General features: G+C 36.9%; 1 protein-coding gene and 1 non-coding gene across 2 annotated transcripts; one reads left to right on the forward strand and one right to left on the reverse strand.

The window, feature by feature from the left end:
- The first annotated feature begins 5012 nt into the window (after window positions 1-5012).
- Window positions 5013-5120, forward strand: LOC130984217 (small nucleolar RNA R71). The gene has a single exon (XR_009088165.1). It is a non-coding gene; the product is annotated as a small nucleolar RNA R71 (small nucleolar RNA).
- A 4708-nt stretch (window positions 5121-9828) lies between these two features.
- On the reverse strand, window positions 9829-12270 carry LOC130980638 (uncharacterized). The gene has a single exon (XM_057904298.1). The coding sequence runs from the start codon at window positions 12268-12270 to the stop codon at window positions 9829-9831; it is 2442 nt and encodes an 813-aa protein (XP_057760281.1).
- Between the last annotated feature and the right edge of the window lie 10426 nt (window positions 12271-22696).

Below are 22696 nucleotides of genomic sequence, written 5' to 3' on the forward strand. Positions count from 1 at the left end.
TGGAATTCCTGAGGCCGGATTGCTTCGCGGGTTTGGGCCATCAAATCTTGGACAAAGTATGGACTATTATATATTGCTGGAAAGCCCTGGATGTCTACTTTCCAACGCCGTTGAGAGCGCGCCAATTGGGCTTCTGTAGCTCCAGAAAATCCACTTCGAGTGCAGGGAGGTCAGAATCCAACAGCATCTGCAGTCCTTTTTGGTCTCTGAATCAGATTTTTGCTCAGGTCCCTCAATTTCAGCCAGAAAATACCTGAAATCACAGAAAAACACACAAACTCATAGTAAAGTCCAGAAAAGTGAATTTTAAATAAAAACTAATAAAAATGTACTAAAATCTAACTAAAAGATATCAAAAACATACTAAAAACAATGCCAAAAAGTATACAAATTATCCGCTCATCACAACACCAAACTTAAATTGTTGCTTGTCCTCAAGCAACTGAAAATCAAATAAGATCAAAAGAAGAGAATATGCAATGAATTCCAAAAACATCTGTGAAGATCAGTATTAATTAGATGAGCGGGGCTTTTAACCTTCTGTCTCTGAACAGTTTTGGCATCTCAATCTATCCCTTGAAATTCAGAATGGTTGGCTTCTTTAGGAACTCAGAGTCCAGATAGTGTTAATGATTCTCCTAGTAAAGTATGATGATTCTTGAACATAGCTATTTATTGAGTCTTGGCTGTGGCCCAAAGCACTCTGTCTTCCAGTATTACCACCGGATACATACATGCCACAGACACATAATTGGGTGAACCTTTTCAGATTGTGACTCAGCTTTGCTAAAGTCCCCAATTAGAGGTGTCCAGGGTTCTTAAGCACACTCTTATTTGCCTTGGATCACAACTTTATTTCTTTTCTTTTTCTTTCTTTTCTTTCTTTTTTTTTCGATTTTTTTTTTCTTTTTTTCGGTTTTTTTTTTTTTTTTTTTTTGAATAGCTTTTTCTTGCTTCAAGAATCATTTTATTGATTTTTCAGATCCTCAGTAACATGTCTCCTTTTTCATCATTCTTTCAAGAGCCAACATTCATGAACCACAAATTCAAGATACATATGCACTGTTTACACATACATTCAGAGAACAAAAATATTGCCACCACATCAAAATAATTAAACTATTATAAAATTCAAAATTCATGCAATTCTTCCTTTTTCAATTAAGCACATTTTTATTCAAGAAAGGTGATGGATTCATAGGACATTCATAACTTTAAGGCATAGACACTAAGACACTAATGATCATAAGACACAAACATGGATAACATAAAGCATAAAATTCGACAAACAAAGGAATAAAGAACAAGGAAATCAAGGAATGGGTCCACCTTAGTGATGGCGGCTCTTCCTTGCTTTTGAAGGTCCTATGGAGTGCTTGAGCTCCTCAATGTCTCTTCCTTGTCTTTGTTGCTCCTCCCTCATGATTCTTTGATCTTCTCTAATCTCATGAAGGATGATGGAGTGTTCTTGGTGCTCCACCCTTAGTTGTCCCATGTTGGAACTTAATTCTCCTAGGGAGGTGTTTAGTTGCTCCCAATAGTTTTGTGGAGGAAAGTTCATCCCTTGAGGAATCTCAGGGATCTCATGGTGAGAGGGGTCTCTTGTGTACTCCATCCTTTTCTTGGTGATGGGCTTGTCCTCATCAATGGAGATGTCACCCTCTATGTCAACTCCAACTGAATAACAGAGGTGACAAATGAGGTGAGGAAAGGCTAACCTTGCCACAGTGGAGGTCTTGTCTGCCACTTTATAGAGTTCTTGAGCTATAACCTCATGAACTTCTATTTCTTCTCCAATCATGATGCTATGGATCATGATGGCCCGGTCTATGGTAACTTCGGACCGGTTGCTAGTGGGAATGATTGAGCGTTGTATGAACTCTAACCATCCTCTAGCCACGGGCTTGAGGTCATGCCTTCTCAATTGGACCGGCTTTCCTCTTGAATCTTGCTTCCATTGTGCGCCCTCTTCACATATGACTGTGAGGACTTGGTCCAACCTTTGATCAAAGTTGACCCTTCTAGTGAAAGGGTGCTCATCTCCTTGCATCATAGGCAAGTTGAACGCCACCCTCACACTCTCCGGACTAAAATCCAAGTATTTCCCCCGAACCATAGTAAGATAATTCTTTGGATTCGGGTTCACACTTTGGTCATGGTTCTTTGTGATCCATGCATTGGCATAGAACTCTTGAACCATCAAGATTCCAACTTGTTGAATGGGGTTGGTGAGAACTTCCCAACCTCTTCTTTGGATCTCATGGCGGATCTCCGGATATTCACCCTTTTTGAGTAAAAGGGGACTTCGGGGATCACCTTCTTCAAGGCCACAACTTCATAGAAGTGGTCTTGATGCACCTTTGAGAGGAATCTATCCATCTCCCATGACTCGGAGGTGGAAGCTTTTGCTTTCCCTTTCCTCTTTTTAGAGGTTTCTCCGGCCTTTGGTGCCATAATGGTTATGGAAAAACGAAAAAGCAACGCTTTTACCACACCAAACTTAAAATGTTTGCTCGTCCTCGAGCAAAAGAGGAAAGAAGAGAGTAGAAGAAGAAGAAATGAGGAAGAAGGGAGATGGTAGTGTATTCGGTCAAGGAGGGGGAGAAATGGTGTTTAGGTTGTGTGAAAATGAAGGGGTAAAGAGGGGTATATATAGGAAAGAGGGGGATGAGGGTTCGGCCATTTGAGGGTGGGTTTGGGAGGGAAAGTGGTTTGAATTTGAAGGGTGAGGTTGGTGGGGTTTTATGAAGGATGGGTGTGAGTGGTGAAGAGAAAGATGGGATTTGATAGGTGAGGGGTTTTTGGGGAAAAGGTGTTGAGGTGATTGGTGAATGGGGGAAGAAGAGAGAGAGTGATGGTAGGGTCCTGTGGGGTCCACAGATCCTGTGGTGTCAAGGAAAAGTCATCCTTGCACCAAATGGCATCAAAATCCACGTTTTGACCCATTTCTGGCGTTAAACGCCGGGCTGGTGCCCATTCCTGGCGTTTAACGCCAGGTTGTTGCCCTTTACTGGCGTTTAACGCCAGTATGGTGCCCTTTTCTGGCGTTAAACGCCCAGAAAGGTGCCAGACTGGGCGTTAAACGCCCAACTGCTAGGCTGACTGGCGTTTGAACGCCAGCAGCATCTTCCTCCAGGGTGTGCTGTTTTTCTTCCTGTTTTTCATTTTGTTTTTGCTTTTTTCATTGTTTTTGTGACTTCTTATGATCATCAACCTACAAAAAAGATAAAATAACAAAAGAAAATAATTAATTATAAAACATTGGGTTGCCTCCCAACAAGCGCTTCTTTAATGTCATTAGCTTGACAGAGGACTCTCATGGAGCCTCAGAAACACTCAGAACCTTGTTGAAACCTCCCAACACCAAACTTAGAGTTTGAATGTGGGGTTTCAACACCAAACTTAGATTTTGGTTGTGGCCTCCCAACACCAAACTTAGAGTTTGACTGTGGGGGCTCTGCTTGGCTCTGTTTTGAGAGAAGCTCTTCATGCTTCTTCTCCATGATGATAGAGGGATATCCTTGGGCCTTAAACACCATGGATTCTTCATTCACTTGAATGATCAACTCTCCTCTATCAACATCAATCACAGCCTTTGCTGTGGCTAGGAATGGTCTGCCAAGGATGATGGATTCATCCATGCACTTCCCAGTCTCTAGGACTATGAAATCAGTAGGAATATAATGGTTTTCAACCTTAACCAGAACATCCTCTACAAGTCCATGGGCTTGTTTTCTTGAGTTGTCTGCCATTTCTAGTGAGATTTTTGCAGCTTGCACCTCAAAGATCCCTAATTTCTCCATTACAGAGAGGGGCATGAGGTTTACACTTGACCCTAAGTCACACAAGGCCTTCTTGAAGGTCATGGTGCCTATGGTACAAGGTATAGAAAACTTCCCAGGATCCTGCCTCTTTTGAGGCAGTTTCTGCCTAGACAGGTCATCCAGTTCTTTGGTGAGCAAGGGAGGTTCATCTTCCCAAGTCTCATTTCCAAATAACTTGTCATTTAGCTTCATGATTGCTCCAAGGTATTTAGCAACTTGCTCTTCAGTGACATACTCATCCTCTTCAGAGGAAGAATACTCATCAGAGCTCATGAAAGGCAGTAGCAAGTCCAAGGGAATCTCTATGGTCTCAGTCTGAGCCTCAGATTCCCAAGGTTCCTCATTGGGGAACTCATTAGAGGCCAGTGGACGTCCAGTGAGGCCTTCCTCAGTGGCGTTCACTGCCTCTTCTTCCTCCCAGAATTCGGCCATGTTTATGGCTTTGCACTCTCCTTTTGGATTTTCTTCAGTGTTACTTGGGAGAGTGCTTGGAGGAAGTTCAGTAATTTTCTTGCTCAGCTGACCCACTTGTCCTTCCAAATTCCTAATGGAAGATCTAGTTTCAGTCATGAAACTTTGAGTGGTTTTGATCAGATCAGAGACCATGGTTGCTAAGTCAGAATTATTCTGCTTAGAGCTCTCTGTCTGTTGCTGAGAAGATGATGGAAAAGGCTTGCCATTGTTAAACCTGTTTCTTCCACCATTGTTATTGAAACCTTGTTGAGGTCTCTCGTGATTCTTCCATGAAAGATTTGGGTGATTTCTCCATGAAGAATTATAGGTGTTACCATAGGGTTCTCCTAGGTAATTTACCTCTTCCATGGAAGGGTTCTTAGGATCATAAGCTTCTTCCTCAGATGAAGCTTCCTTAGTACTGTTTGGTGCATTTTGCATTCCAGACAGACTTTGAGAAATCAAATTGACTTGTTGAGTCAATATTTTATTCTGGGCCAAAATGGCATTCAGAGTGTCAATATCAAGAACTCCTTTCTTCTGACTAGTCCCATTGTTCACAGGATTTCTTTCAGAAGTGTACATGAATTGGTTATTTGCAACCATTTCAATCAGTTCTTGAGCTTCAGTAGGCGTCTTCTTCAGATGAAGAGATCCTCCTGCAGAGCTATCCAAGGACATCTTAGATAGTTCAGAGAGACCATCATAGAAAATACCTATGATGCTCCATTCAGAAAGCATGTCTGAGGGACATCTTCTGATTAATTGTTTGTATCTTTCCCAAGCTTCATAGAGGGATTCTCCATCCTTCTGTCTGAAGGTTTGGACTTCCACTCTAAGCTTACTCCATCTTTGTGGTGGAAAGAATTTTGCCAAGAAGGCATTGACTAGCTTTTCCCATGAGTCCAGGCTTTCTTTAGGTTGAGAATCCAACCATATTCTAGCTCTGTCTCTTACAGCAAAAGGGAATAGCATCAGTCTATAGACCTCAGGGTTAACCCCATTAGTCTTGACTGTGTCACAGATTTGCAAGAATTCAGCTAAAAACTGATGAGGATCTTCCATTGGAAGTCCATGGAACTTGCAATTCTGTTGCATTAGAGAAACTAATTGAGGCTTAAGCTCAAAGTTGTTTGCTCCAATGGCAGGGATAGAGATGCTTCTCCCATAAAAATCAGGAGTAGGTGCAGTAAAGTCACCCAGCACCTTCCTTGCATTGTTTGCATTGTTGTTGTTTTCTGCTGCCATGTTTTCTTCCTTGAAGAATTCGGTCAGGTCCTCTAAAGAGAGTTGTGCTTTGGCTTCTCTTAGCTTTCTCTTCAAAGTCCTTTCAGGTTCAGGATCAGCTTCAACAAGAATGCCTTTGTCCTTGCTCCTGCTCATATGAAAGAGAAGGGAACAAGAAAATGTGGAATCCTCTATGTCACAGTATAGAGATTCCTTTAAGTGTCAGAGGAAAAGAGAAATAGAAAGAAGAAGGAGAAGATAAATTCGAACTTTAGTTAGATAAGGTTCGAATTGTGCATTGAGAAGGAGTGGCACTCCATAAATAGAAGGATGTGGGAAGGAGGGAAGTTTATTTTCGAAAATCAAGTGAAAAATTTTGAAATTATTTTGAAAAACATTAATTAATTTCGAAAATAAAAGTGGAAAAGAAATTAAGTGATTTTTGAAAAAGAATTTGAAATTAGAAATTAAGAAGATTTGATTGAAAGTTATTTTGAAAAAGATGTGGTTAAGAAGATATGAAAAAAAATGTGATTGAGAAGATATGATTTGAAAACTATTTGAAAAGATATGATTTTAAAAACAATTTGAAAAGATATGATTTTAAAAATTGATGACTTGCCTAACAAGAAAAGATATGATTCAAACATTAAAAACCTTTCTCAACAGAAAAGGTAACAAATTTGAGATGTTCAATCAAATCATTAATTGTTAGTAAGTATCTTTTAAAAAGGAAAGAAATTGATTTTGAAAACATTTGATTGAAAAGATTGATTTGAAAAAGATTTGATTTTGAAAAATTTGAAAAAAATTGATTTGAAAACAAAATCTTCTCCCTAGCACCATCCTGGCGTTAAACGCCCAGAATGGTATACATTCTGGCGTTTAACGCCCAAAATGCTACCTCTTTGGGCGTTAAACGCCCAACCAGGTACCCTGGCTGGCGTTTAAACGCCAGTCTGCCTTCTTCACTGGGCATTTTTGAATGCTCAGCTTTTTCTGTATAATTCCTCTGCAGTATGTTCTAAATCTTCAATTCTTTGTATCATTGACTTGAAAAGACACAAATTAAAAATATTTTTGGATTTTTAATAATCAAAATGCAACAAGAATCAAATAACAATGCATGCAAGACACCAAACTTAGCAGTTTGTGTACTACTGACACTAACAATATGAGAATGCATATGAGACACAAAAAAATACTTCAAGTCAATAGAATTCAAAGATTAGAACACAAAATATATGCATGGATTCGAAAAATATAACAAAAACATGCATTTGACACTAAACTTAAGATGAGACTCTAGACTCAAACAAGAAATATTTTTGGGATTTTATGGTTTTGCAAATTTTTTGTATTTTTCGAAAATTAAGTGAAAAAAAGTATCAAAATTCTTAATGAGAATTCCAGGAATCAGTGCAATGCTAGTCTAAGGCTCCGGTCCAGGAATTAGACATGGCTTCCCAGCCAGCCAAGCTTTCAAAGAAAGCTTCGGTCCAAAACACTAGACATGACCAAAGGTCAGCCAAGCCTTAGCAAATCACTGCTCCAAAAGCAAGATTGATACAAAATCAACAAGCTCTTGTGGTGATAAGTTGAAACCTCGGTCCAATCAGATTAGACATGGCTTCTCAGCCAGCCAGATCTCAACAAATCATCATGAAACTCTAGAATTCACCTTCAAGAATTTCGAAAAAAAATACCTAATCTAAGCAACAAGATGAACCGTCAGTTGTCCAGCCTAAACAATCCCGGGCAATAACACCAAAAATTTGATGTTGTTGCCGGATCTTGGCTCTGATGTTACCAAAAGCTTGCTCAAAACATGAACAATCCCCGGCAACGGCGCCAAAAACTTGGTCGGCGAAATTGTGAACTATACTTTTTCACAACTCTCATAATCCCTGGTAATGGCTCCAAAAACTTGGTGCGCTCAATACCATGGCATTACACAACTTCGCACAACTAACCAGCAAGTGCACTGGGTCGTCCAAGTAATAAAACCTTACGTGAGTAAGGGTCGATCCCACGGAGATTGTTAGTATTGAAGCAAGCTATGGTCATCTTGTAAATCTTAGTCAGGCAAACTCAAATGTATATGATGATGATGAACGAAAATAACATAAAAGATAAAGATAGTGATACTTATGTATATCATTGGTGTAAGAGCTTCAGACAAGTGTATGAAGATGCCTTCCCTTCCGTCTCTCTGCTTTCCTACAGCCTTCATCCAATCCTTCTTACTCCTTTCCATGGCAAGCTCGTGTAGGGTCTCACTGTTGTCAGCAGCTACCTCCCATCCTCTCAGTGAAAGCGATTGCATATGTCCTGTCACGGCATAGCGGAATTCATCTGTCGGTTCTCAATCAGGCGCGGAATAGAATCCAGTGATTCTTTTGCGTTATCACTAACGCCCCCGCCCTCAGGGTTTGAAGCACGTCACAGTCATTCAGTCATTGAATCCTACTCAGAACACCACAGACAAGGTTAGACCTTCCGGATTCTCTTGAATGCTGCCATCAGTTCTTGCCTATACCACGAAGACTCTGATCTCACGGAATGGTTGGCTCGTTTGTCAGGCGAGCACTCGGTTGTCAGGCGATCAACCATGCATCGTGCAATCAGAAATCCAAGAGATATTCACTAAAGCCTCGAATGCTTGTAGAACAAGAATGGTTGTCAGTCACCTTGTTCATAGGTTGAAGAACGAGTGATATCTTAGATAAAGAACAAGCGGAGTTGGATAGAAGAACAATAGTAATTGCATTAATACTCGAGGTACAGCAGAGCTCCACACCCTTAATCTATGGTGTGTAGAAACTCCACCGTTGAAAATACATAAGCATAAGGTCTAGGCATGGCCGAATGGCCAGCCTCCCAAAGATCTAAGATAGCATAAAAGTGAAGATAGCTACCAAAGTCTACTAATACAATAGTAAAAGGTCCTATTAATAGTAAACTAGTAACCTAAGGTGTACAGAAATGAGTAAATGACATAAAAATCCACTTCCGGGCCCACTTGGTGTGTGCTTGGGCTGAGCAATCAAGGAAATTCGTGTAGAGACCTTTTCTGGAGTTAAACGCCAGCTCCCATGCCAGTTTGGGCGTTTAACTCCAACTTTTATTCCTGTTCCGGCGTTTAACGCTGGAATTCCTGAGGCCGGATTGCTTCGCGGGTTTGGGCCATCAAATCTTGGACAAAGTATGGACTATTATATATTTCTGGAAAGCCCTGGATGTCTACTTTCCAACGCCGTTGAGAGCGCGCCAATTGGGCTTCTGTAGCTCCAGAAAATCCACTTCGAGTGCAGGGAGGTCAGAATCCAACAGCATCTGCAGTCCTTTTTGGTCTCTGAATCAGATTTTTGCTCAGGTCCCTCAATTTCAGCCAGAAAATACCTGAAATCACAGAAAAACACACAAACTCATAGTAAAGTCCAGAAAAGTGAATTTTAAATAAAAACTAATAAAAATGTACTAAAATCTAACTAAAAGATATCAAAAACATACTAAAAACAATGCCAAAAAGTATACAAATTATCCGCTCATCAAGCACCAATCATGTCCCTGGTCCAGCAAGCAAGCTCAATCAAGCCAAATTCAAAAGGAAGCTTGCTGAGAAGAGGCCAAAACAAGGGACACTAGCTGAAACTTCTCCCCTCTTGGAGTCATTCCTCTTAACCAACTGGAAGAAGAGGAAAAAAGTGAGGAACAACAGTTTTAGTTTTCTTGATTGTTTTAGTCATTTCCTTGTTTTTAATGCTTTCTTTTACTAACTGTGTTTGTTAATACATCACCCAAACATCCTTACTCATGACAGATTCTTCACTTGGTGATTGTATTTAACAATTAACAGTTTCATTTGCTTAGTTTTAGTTCAAATAAATTGAAATATGATTGCATTCTAAGTTTGGTGTTGCTATGCAACAAAAATTTGCTTCCAATCCTTATTGGATACTTGCATCAATTCCAAGAGAAAGTGTCACACTAAGTTTGGTGTGCCACTTATATTTTTATGCAATGTATCATGCACACCAACTTATATTTGCAATCACAATGTCTCTGTCTCTTGTGCCTTGATTTTTATCTTAAATTTTGCTTGCTCAAAACACATGTACTGCTAACATTTCATTGTGTAAGACATTCATGATCCATCTTAGCAGGGGCGGAGCTAGACTAACTATTTAGGGGGGCGGTATTTAATAATTTACTAGAAATATTTTATATTACTATTTTTATTGATAAAATTAAAAAAAATAAATATATAATCTCAATCAAAGTAAGACAATAATATATAAAAATTACCACTTACAGTTTTATATCATGAAAAGGCTATTCGACATTTTTTTCTATTTTCAAAATCATCTATAATTGAATTTGTGTCGAAAATAGCTGCTAATTCTTTCTCTATATAGATGACCAAATTGTCTGCAAGAAATTCATCAGCCATCTTACTTCGGAGTCTTGTCTTAACAATTTTCATTGCTGAAAAAGTTCTTTCTGTTGTTGCTGTAGACACTGGTAGAGTCAAAACAAGACGTATTAATCTATCAACCATGTGATAAATTCTTGATTTTCCCGTTTCTTGCAACTTGTTGCACAATTCAGAAAGTGTACCAATGCCTTTCAAATGATTTGGTATATCATGCTGATAATGTTGCAACTGAGATTTCAAAATATTTAGCTCATTAGAAGGAAAGTCAATGGGATAAAACTTCTCTGCTAACTTGCTAATTTCTTCAATATTAAATGATTTGAAATTGTCCTTAGGATCCAAAGCACAACTCAAAGTCAAAAGCTCTATTGTTTGCTCATTAAATCTACTATTCAACTCTTGTATTTGAGAGTCAATTGTTGCCAAGAATATATCTATTCGATAATGATGCTCAACTGTCACACTTGGTTGACGAGATCGACCTCTTCCAAAAACATATTGTGCACTCATATTAGGGACTTCAATTTCATGTTTTTCACAAAAATCTTTAACATTTGCAAGAAAATTGCACCATCCACCATCCCTTAATTGTTGAAGAAGTAACTTTGATGTAGAAACAATATGCATTGCATTAAGAATATCTTGAGATTGTTGTTGCAGTGCTTGGCAAAGAACATTAGTGATTCCCATAATCTCTTTCATCAAGTGCAAAGTGAAAACAAATTCAAATGACAATAATATTTTACTAACACCATAAGCCTCACCTCTTTGTGCATAAGTTGTCCCGTCTTCAATGATATTATTGAGAACAATGTTGGTAGCAGTAAACATTTTTACCAAACTGCAAATAGAATTAAAGTGAGAGCTCCATCGAGTATCCCCAGCTATTTGTAAAGTGCTTATTTGATTCGCACCTTTGCCTGTTTCTAATTCATTTTGAGCAACCAAGTTTGCATTTTCAATTGCTTGAGCTTCTTGTAATTGATCATGTCTTTTTGAAGAAGCACTAACAATAGTGACAATAGAGTTTAATTGAGTAAAAAATTCATGAATTTGAAGTACCTCTCTTGAAGCTGCCACCAATGCTAATTGTAATCTATGAGCAAAACAATGTACATAGTATGCTTGTGGAGAATCTTTAAGAAACAAAGCTTGCAAACCATTCCACTCACCCCGCATGTTGCTAGCACCATCATACCCTTGACCCCTAATATTTTCAACTTGGAGATTATAATGAGAAAGGACAGAAATCAATTCTTTCTTTAAAGTTGTTGCACAAGTATCAGTGACATGCACAAGATCAAAGAATCTCTCTTTAACAAAACCATCTAGAGTAACAAATCTCAAAACAATGGCCATTTGCTCCTTTTTAGATTCATCTCTAGCTTCATCAACAATAATACAAAATTTGGCATCTCCAATCTCTTCTCTAATTGAATTTCTCACCTTAGTAGCAAGAATATGTAGAATTTCTTTTTGGACATCATTTGAAGTATATTTAGCATTTTTTGGAGCATTTTCCAAAACATTCTTTTTCACTCTTTCATTGTAAGATCCCAAAAATTTCAACATTTCCAAAAAGTTACCTTTGTTGCTTGAACTTTGGCTTTCATCATGTCCTCTGTATGCACAACCTTGAAATATCAACCATCTAATGCAATCTATAGATGCTCCTAGTCGAATTCGATTCTTTTCAATCTCTTCTGATGTTTGCTTATGAAGAAGTCTGTCGATATGTTGTGATTGTTTCATCAAATCATCACATGATTTCAGCGCCTTATGATGGAATGAGTTAGGACCTTTGCCAATGTGATTCAAAAGAGCACATTCTTTTCCACTATTTACTTTCTTCCAATTCCTGAAACCATTCTCAATAAAAGCATTTGAACCCGTATTGATTAAAGGTTCCTTAGCAAAAAGAAAGCATGGAAAACAATATATAGCATCATCTTCTATAGAATATTCTAACCAAGATGGGAACAATTTAAACCATGAAGCTTGAAAGCGACGATGACTTTTATCACCAGAAAATGGATAATTATCAAGAATTGGTTGATTTGGCCCAACTTTAATATAAGCCCGACAGATTTCATCTATTTTATTTGGAGAAAACTTCCAAATCATTGGTCGCATTCCAGGATCTCTTTCCAAACGAAAAACATCTAGTTGATTTGGAAGAAGTCGTGGACGCTTTGAGCTATTCAATGGAGAACTTGAAGTAATGAAATTTGATGACCCCTCAAGTATTGGAGTAGTAATAGTAGAAGCATCTTCATTCTCTTGATCTTTTCTTTTAAAAAATGTATCAATGGTTTTGAACTTACTCATGATTCAAATAGCCAAATAAGTTCCTATAATTAAAAATATATTTAGCAAAAAGTGTAAATTACAGTCTAAATCTTTATAAAATATAAAAATTATATTTTAATTTAAAATAAAATATTAAAATTCAGAACAATAATACTAACATCCTAGTATAAATAATATAAAATTGTAATTAAATAGTTAACTAATAAAAAAAAACTAAATATACAAGCTAACATATAATAACATAAAATTAATTAACAAATGATAATAAATTAACTAATTAAGTAAATAATTAAATATATAAAAAAGAATAAAAATAGAACCTTTTATGAGAAAAAGAAGTGAAAAATCACTTGTTGAACTATTATCTTTTATTTTTAATCTGCAAAAAAAAAAAGAGTCAAAGAGGTAAAAGATAAAAAGATTAAAAAAATAAAGAAGAAGAAGAATAGGAAAAGTTGTTACCTGAAATTTTAGAAAGTGAAGATGGGAAGGGAGAGAGGAGGAGACGCTGATAAATAAAAAAAGGGATGGGAAACTGGTTGGAGGCTTGTAGCGCTGGGAATTGGGAAATAAAATAAGGGAATAGGGAATGAGTTATTGGGCTGGGTTTTTTAAAAACTAGAAGGGGTTTAAAAAGTTATAGAATAAAAAAAGAGGGGGGGCTGAGAAATAAAAAAAAAGGGAATAGACTTCTATTTTTTTTTTAAATAAAAATTAAAATTTTTGGGGGGGCCATTGCCCCCCTTTTCTCATACGTACCTGCGCCCCTGCATCTTAGCCCCATAGCCATTGTTCTAATTGATGCTTGAGGATGAGCAAGCATTCTGAGTTTGGCAAGGGAAAGAAGAAGAATAGAAGAAAAAGGACAACAATAATGAAGATGAACTACAAGGTTGTAGAGCTCCTTTTCTTCTCATTTGTTTCCAGCACTTAAATTTCATGATTGTCTTTATCTTCTCTGTTTACATGTGTGTATGAATAAAGCATAGCTTGAATCTTGATTTGTAACATGTTGCTGTGGCATTATAATTACCAACTTGAATTCTGTTAGTTCAAAAGCAGTAAAGCATCATGATCATAAACAAACAAGGAATTAAAGAAGAGTTTAGCATGTGCATACAAGTATTGGAAAGCTAGTATGATTAATTGTTGCTCAATTGTATTAGATTTTATTTAATTGAAGTTTTCATCTAGAACATTTTATGAAATCTTTTGAAATCATGAAAACCTTGAAAAAAAAAGTAAATGCAAAAAAAAAGGGCAAGAAAAGAAAAAGGGAAAGAATGGCAAAGCTGAAGGCTCTGAGTACCAATGGCAATTTATTTGCTAAGTGCTTGTGGTGTTTATGTATCAAGCCAAATGCTTGAAAACAAAACACTTAGAAGTCAAGGCTAGGCTCAAGTGCAAAAGCACTCCCTCAAAGCTCAAGGCTCTGAGTATCAATGATTAGAGAGTCAAGAAAAGAAAAGAAAAATGAGCTTAATGAAGTCCTCTAATTAAATGCTTGTGGTGCTTATGTATCAAGTGGTAATACTTGAAAACAAAGCATTTAGAAGTCGTAGCTTTGTTAGTAACTCATGGGGCAAAGCACCCAAAAGGAGAAGCTAAAAAAAAAAGTCAAAAGCTTGTTTCAAGGAAGAATTATAAGAAAAAGATTTCATAAATTGAGCTAGATAGAAGCATCAATCATTTACATTTCTTTTGTGATTGTAGCATGCTTAGAAAACTAGCTAACCAAGAACATTGAGTTGCTATTCTTCTCACCTTGGTTTGTCAATCTTTATTGCATGGTTCTTTTCTTGCTTGGGTACAAGCAAGGTTTAAGTTTGGTGTTGTGATGACATGTCACCATGTCATGTTTTTCTATGCTTTTTCATACAAGTAATTGATAATTAGTGCTTAAATATTGCATTTTTTTGTGCTCAAATGGTATATTTCCTTGATCTTTTGATTTTATAAATTTTGCAGGAAATAAGTTGAAAAAGAAGCAAAATAGCACAAAATAAGCTTAAAAGAAGAAAAGAGGAATTTTAGGACACATTTTAAAGTTGGAGCACACTTTGGAGCCTTAGGCCACGCTTTTAAAAGCGTGGCCCATGACCATGAAGCCTGGGCCTTATTATCATGCATTAATGTTCATGCATGCATTATCATGAATCAATAGCTAAAGCATGCATGCATATGATTATTAATGCTTATACATGCATGAAACTTAATTACTAATGCCAATGAAAATGAATGCATGCTACCTGGGCTTATTCACGTTAGTATTATGCCATATTCATTAAATGAAAGCATTGGCATTAGTAATTAATAAACCAATGAAAGCATGCAAACTTTAATTTATAATGCAATTAACGACGATGCACTAAAGAATTATTAATTAAAGCCATACATTGCAAATAAGTGCATTAATGTTAATGCATTAAGCTTTATTAAAGTAAACACAAGCATGCATGTAACGTTGCAAGAAAGACCCTGGTAGGAGCAAAAGCTTGCGCCAACATTTGCCTCAAGCTTTTAGGCAAATGTTGGCGCCACAACACACTCAGGGGAGCAAAAGCTTGCGCCAACGTTTACCCTCAAGCTTTTAGGCAAACGTTGGCCAAGAAGCATTCAAAGGGGATCCACGTTTGGCTCAAAGTTTGATCTCAAACTTTGGCTCAAACGTGGATGACAGCACGGGAGGCTAGCTGATATGAAAAGCTTGAGCCAAAGCTTGCCCTCAAGCTTTGACTCAAGCTTTAATGATTCATGGCCCGGTTCACAAGTGGGTTTCTTTCCAACACCAAGAGCAATCAACAGAGGTTTTTGTCAACCCAATTCCATCAAGAGCAAGGGCCCAATTGACACCACTCAAAGGCACAAGAGATAGTTAGAATAGAAATTTCATTTTAGTTGTAATTTGTTTTGAATTTCATTTTCATTTTGTAAAAATGCCTATAAATAGGCATCTGTTTCATTTTATTGGAGAGGTTGGCTCTAATAGAGAGCATAGGAGGCTGGCTCCACTAGGGAGCATTAGGATTAGAGAGCTCTCTCTTTTAGTTTTCAATTTCGTTTTGAATCTTGGGTTGAGAATTGAAGAAATTTTGTTTCAATCTCACCTTGAGAATTCTCTCTGTTTGCTTGTCTGCATAATTTCAGTGAATTGTGATTTGAATCAAAGCTCTCTTTACTGCTTTCATCTCTATTTCTTCTTCAATCTGTTTGCTGTTGGATCAAGGAAGGAATTGAGATCTAGACTTGTTTTCTAGTCTCATTGAGCTCCTGAGATCTTCAACCTCTCATTTAGATTTTGCAATTGAGCTGCATTTTACTTTCTGCTTGGTTCCTCAATTCAGTTTACATTATGCTTGCTACAAATCTCATTTAAATTTTCTGCAATTTACAATTCTTGCAATTGCTCTAAGTTCTTATTCACTGCAATTTCGCTTCTCTGTTTACATTGATCCCAATTTATTCTTCCTGCAATTTAAATTTCCAGTTACTTGATCTATTGCTCTCTTTGATTTCCAACACCCCAGCCCCTTTACTTTTCATGCAATTTACCTTTCTTGTCAATTAAGATTTTGCTAATTTACTTTTCTTGCTCTTTAAGTTTCAGTCATTTTACTTTCTGCACTTTAATTTTCCTTGCTATTTACTTTCTGTTGACTACATTTCACACAATTCACCAATGTTAGCTTGACTAAACTAATCACCCACTAAAGTTGCTTGATCCATCAATCCTCATGGGATCGACCTCACTCTAAGTGAGTTTTACTACTTGATGCGACCCGGTATACTTGCCGGTGAGTTTTAGGTGTTTTGGAATTCGTTTCCAAAATTATCCATCATGCGTATTATCGATTATGAGAACATGGTGCTTCTTCAGTCTCATTACATCCATTCACTTTATTCACCTCTTCATTCATAACAGCATTCACACTATCATTCACCTCATTCACATTAGCACTCCTCTCATTCTCCCTCTCAGCAAACCTATTCACTTTGGCAGTGGTCTCCTTCACGGTTTCATTAACCTCATTCGCTTCACCAAGATCAAAATTTTCCCTCTTATTAGTCTCACCAACTTCCTTACTGGTAACATCACCTTCATGCACATTATCACTAGGCTTATTGATTTCATACACACTCTCACTACTATCATCAGAGACCATTTGTTCATCGATAATGTCAGGGTTGGCATCAATACAGCGGTCAAAATAAAGTTGCACAGTGTTATCATTCTTTAGAGTACTCTCACACATTCTCATAACATCAGCATCCCTCCTAAATAACCTCAACCCATTGGCTAAATCTAGAATAGGTTCCAACCAATAAACTTCATTATATCCAGTGTAACCTAGATTTAAAAATAAGTCCTTAATAAGAAAAAAAGGATTACATGTCTCCACATTCACCCTATGTATTTCGGTTACTAAACTTTCATCATATTTGACATTACCCTCCCCATCCTTTTACAAGGAACCATGTGATGATACACAAAAGAGACAAGACGATCCATCTAAAAATTAGAAAAAAATGAATAAATTAGAGGTAAAATCCTTATTCCTTTTACAATAGCAAAAATAAAAGCTTTAATTCAGGAATGCCTATAGTAACATTACGTGTGCAGTAAACACACCACCAATATGGTGAAATAAGGAAGTGAAACTAATTACTGTGACCAACTAACCATTGCTCATTCACAAAGACAAGAAGTGAAACCTACCTTGTCAATGGTGTTGCGATGATGCTCGATGCTCTTTGTAAGACCTTGCACATGAAGATTGTCATTTGGTGCGAAATTTATAACCACAAACTAACCAGTAAATGCACCAGGTTGTACCAAATAGTACCTCAAGTGAATGAGGGTCGATCCCACGAGGATTGATGGATTAAGCAACAATGGTTAAGTGATTTACTTAGTCAGACAAACAAAAAATGATGTTTAGAGAGTTCAATTGCATAAAACAGTAATTCAGAGATTAAGACAGCAAGCAGTAAATTGATGAGAATAATATATGGAGAAATAGTTAAGGCTTTAGAGATATCTATCTTCTTAATTGACTTTTCTTACTAACTATTTTAATCATGTAAGATTCAATTCATGGCAAACTATATGTGACTAAACCCTAATTCCTTAGACCTTTTTAGTATCCTCTAACTTTCATCAACCGCCAATTCCTTGGTCACTTAATTCCAATTAGAGAGTGAAGTTCAATTCTAGTTATATGCTACAGAAATCCTGATTATCCAAATATAAGAGGATTATATGTCACGTATCCCGTTAAGTCCAAATAATTAAAAGTTTAGGAGAATTTGTTTTCAAGCTGTTGTTCAAGTAAAAAGATTTTCCAAGTTATACAAGAACTCAATTAGAACAAGGGTCATACTCCGTTCCACCCAAATTCATAAGATAAAGAGCGAAAATAATTCTTGAAATATAAATCAGGACATGAATTAAAATAGAAAAATAATAGTATCAATCCATACAATAAACAGAGCTCCTAACCTTAATAGTGGAGGTTTAGTTGCTCATAGTTTAGAGAGAAAAACTAGGATTCAGAAACTGTAAATTGCGGAATGAGGTAGAAAAGAAGAGATAGAGATTGCCCGAAGGGTGGATTCTTTTCCCTTTTATAGCTAATCCTAATTAAATGTAAAATATATTTTCTAAAACTAAATAATATCTTTTTCTATTTTAAAATAAAATAATATTTAATCAAAATTAATTTAAATTCGTCTCGTGCAGCCTTGTATGCGAATGGGGACCACTTGAGTTGTAAAGGTTGGCGCCAAACTTGAACTTCTTCAAGTTTGGCGTGGAGTGGTCGGCAAGCATTCTTCAATTCTACTTGCTTGGCGCCAAACTTAAGGTTTCTCAAGTTTGGCTTCAGCAAGTCAGCGTGCAATCTTTCAAAGTCCTCCTTGCTGGCGCCAAACTTGAGGTTTCTCAAGTTTGGCTTCAGCAAGCCAACATGCTTTCCTTAGAGAGTGAGTGTGTGGCGCCAAACTTGAGGTATCTCAAGTTTGGCGCCATGAAGGCCGAGAGTGCTGGAGAAGAAGTATGCACTATTATACACCGTTGGAAAGCCCTGGAAGTTATCTTTCTAATGCCACTGAAATCACGTCAATTGAATTTTTGTAGCTCAAGTTATTTCTGTTTGAGTGCAAGGAGGTCGGGGTTGACAGCATCATTCGCTTTCTTCCTTTTCTGCTACAAAACTCCGTCAAATCCATTCGAATGCTACCTGAAATAAACAGAATTGCATACAACTCAAAGTAGCATTCATAGTGGCTGAAAGATATTTAAATCTTAATTAAACTCAACAATTTGAATGCAAATTCACTACAAAAAGATAGAGAAGATGTTCATGCATCACCATTCAATAATGTCTCCCATGTTGATTTGTTACCGTTGGCGCCAAAACCCACTTCGAGAGAAACATCTCTCCACCTCTATAACCTTTGAGTTTAACTCTCAGTGAAAAATGAAGGGAATTAGAAACACTAAGTATTAACAAAGGTAGCTTAGTAACTCTAGGTATGAAATTAGGTCAACGTTTGGGGTGATTAGGGGTTTTCCACATGGATTTTAATTTAATTTAAATGTTAATTATAGCTAAGTAACTAGATGAACAACATTGTCAAATCAGTAAAACATGTAAGACCCTATCACCCTAAGCCTTACCTCTAGAGGTAAAGTAAAGTTTGACAAAGCGTCATGACAGTTCTAAAGCTCAAACTATACATATGTATATCCAAGGTAATTTTATAACTAAAAGCCCGATGAAAGGAATATAAGATCAAAGACGGATAAAAGGATGAAGCGGTCACACGGTAACCAAAAGCCTGAAAAGCACGAGATATAAACCAAATATATAATACCTTACAAAGCTCCAAGATACAAGGTAATAGATAAATAATAAGCAAATTATATATATATATATATATATATATATATATATATATATATATATATATATATATATATAGACACACACACACACACACACACACACACACATACATACATACAATAACCAAAAGAGAACTAGTCACAGCTCGCAGAGTTTAGGCCAGGTAGTTAAACAAAAGATACATAAAAGTTTTAAGTTAAAAAACAGCCACGTCCTATCTCTCAAAGGTTCTAAAATACAAGCCTATAAGGCAACAAAATATTCAGAAAGTAAGAGACTACAAAAGTAAATCAAAACAAAAGCTAAATCATCCTCCGCTCTGTTACCACGTCTGCAAACTCACTGAGGTGGGTTGCAACCTGCATCTAAGAAACAACAACATATGGTATGAGAACCGGGGAGTCTCAATATGGTAACAGTGCCTAGTAGATAAGATATAAGATTTCGAAAAGTCGAGGCAATCCTAGAACTTCCATATGCATATAATTTCAACTTACATTATATTTTAAAACCATAAAAAAAGGTCATTTAACTTAAGGGATGCTACTCTAATAGTCACCGCTGTCCCATAACCTCCACCAACCTATCCTCTATACGATCTCTTCGCCATCGCCTACTGAACCTCCTCAATCCCAACAAAACACAAGTAATGCAGACAAGTAAAACACAAGAAGAGTTCATATACAGCAAGTAATTCATTTAGAAATCAGACATGTTATTCAATTAGGCAATTGATCAAAGCAAACAATCACATAGTAAATGCATATGTTGAATGCATGTCCTATTGGTTGTAATATCACTTGTCAGTTCAACTACCAACCCGACACATCCTTTCAGATGTCGCCTTTTTGCCACGCCCCTGGGATATAGTGCCCGGCTCACTTTGTGCACCCTTGGGATATAGTGTCCGGCTCACTTTGTGCGCTCCTTGGGATATAGTGCCCAGCCCACCTTTTCGGGTTATTAGTACCCGAGTTCACTCTTATGATAGGAAAGGTTATGTGAGCAGGAAACTACCTCAGTCCTCACATCTCAACGTAGGCGGGAGACTACCACAGTCCCTACGCTGGTGCCGCAACTTCGAGAAGCAGGATCCAACCACCATCCTTGCCAGGTGCATAACGACTTACCAATCATGGTATATCAAAGTATGTTATTCAATTACAACGATCACTGTTCATGTTCATCAAATTCCTTAACCTCAATCCTTTATCATTTTTTATTCACAGTCAATTCTGAATTTATCCTCAATATAACACTCCACCAACCCACTCTATCTATTCCATCCACCGACTTCCCAAGTTTAAGTGACCGTCTCTAATCTCATAACAAAAAATATCTAATTAAGTCCACTCATTGTGTTCTCCCTTGTCCCAAAACTTAAATACTAGCTAGGAAATCCTAATAAAGAATTACAGAGGTTTAAAAAGCTAGAAGAGTATTTTAAAACTCAAAAATCACATTTTCACGTACGCATGCCTGTTTCTGCGTACACATGCTTTAAAAATTGACATTCTCGCGTACATGACATGCATCCGCGTACACGAACTTATTGGGCAGAAAAGGTTTTCGCGTACGCACACCATCCGCCGCGTACGCATGGGTGTAAAATGGGCATTTTCACGTACCCATACCAGTGTCGCGTACGCATGGGTACTGATAGAGGCATAGACTTGCGTACGCATGGTACTGCCCACGTACGCATGCCTTCAAATTTTTAGAAAAAGTTGTTTTACGGTAGAATTCAGTTTTTTACACTAAACTTTAAACGCACATTTCTTCGTTAAAAATTATTTTTTATTTGTTCTTCAAACGACATAAAATACACGGACCCGGTTTTCATTCAAAACAAGTTTCACCAAATTTGGGAGTCTAGAAACCAAGTTATGGCCCGTTAAAGTTCGTCAAAAATAGGTTTTTACCAAAACTTGCAAAATCCTCTAGTTTTCAAAACACTCAACCACAACCAAATCAACCTCAACCAAAATCAATATCAAAACACTACTATACATTACCAATTACTCCTCAATCATTAGTCAAGCATTCAACACCTAAATCATTCAATTCTCATCTCATCAATTTATTCAACAATTTCCATAATTCAACCTAAATCACATCAATCCTTATCATCATCAATATCTATCATTCAATACTCATCAATATATTATCATCAATTTATATCATCATAACACAATCCATCATAAATACACTCATTCCACATTCAATCTCTATCTAACATTCCACAATTTCAACAATCATCAACCTCATCCCAAACATAAAAATTCACATACAATTAATCATATATTACATATTCAATCATTTAATCTTATCTTAAGATCTACTAGCCTAAGTTTCACAAAACATTACAAATCATCTAGCGAAAACTGAAATCATACTTGGGCCGATTCCCACTCGAAAAAATCCGCTCAATCCAAATCTCATCTTTAAATTTTCAAATTAATATTTCTAAATTCTCTAACCTATTCCAAAAATTATTATTTTATTCTAATTAAATGGGTAAGTTTCAAGTTCTTATAAAACACGGTGGCCAGATCAGCAACCTCCTGATAAGAGATGTGCTCCAGCGTGCTCGGAGGCACACTTGTCAAATTTTAAAATCTTTCAAGTACCATTTTGTCAATAACAAAAGTCAGGTACCATTTTGTCAGCACCAAAATCTTTTGGGTACCGATTTGGTATTTACCTCTATTATATATATAGTCTGTATCACTTATCGAGATCGCGTGTTAGTCACCTATAGCGGAATAGGTATAAGTTAGGCAAATAGTACATGACACATATAAACATGGGAAAGAATAACAATAACATCTATTTGCCTGAAGGCTCAATTTACTACATCATCATAATTCATACAGAAGATATTACTGCTTATTTATATTGCATAAAACTATTTACAAACTTTGGTACCTATATTAACAGGCCCGGCTCTAGAAGAGCCACCCTACTCTGAGACCCATTCTAAGTACATATATAATATTTACAAAATATACTAGCCCTCTAAAAGTCTATACAAAACGAAGACAAAGACTACTACTAGTAGTAGTCATGGATCGATGATCGCTAAAAGAACACGAAATGCTGTGCTGAAGTAAATGAGTCACCTTGGACACCAGTGATGTTGCCGCTGTTCACCAATCTAAATGCTGGGGACTTAATAAAGAATGCGTCGGTTTCCATCTGCGGAAGGGGTAAACTAAGAGGTGAGAACCTAAGGTTTTCAGCAGGGTACTATACAGAAAATTAAGCAGTTTTGCAGCCTAAGTCTAAGAATTCGCGTATTTACTTCAGTAAGTCACGCAAACAAGTATAAGCACAAGCATATAGCAGAATAATAAACAAGCACAGAATACAGGAAGCAGAAATAAATCATAATCACAGAGAAATGCAGCAACCAAGTATGATGCAAGTTTAGTCCTATGCAGGCCATGAGTTCATGTGTCAGTTTAAATCTCGCAACTCGACATTACCTAGAAACTTGTAACAACCCAGGTTTTGAGTACGCGAGATCTTTTCTG

The sequence above is a fragment of the Arachis stenosperma genome, chromosome 5 (assembly GCF_014773155.1).
Source record: "Arachis stenosperma cultivar V10309 chromosome 5, arast.V10309.gnm1.PFL2, whole genome shotgun sequence".
Classification (NCBI taxonomy): Eukaryota; Viridiplantae; Streptophyta; class Magnoliopsida; order Fabales; family Fabaceae; genus Arachis; species Arachis stenosperma.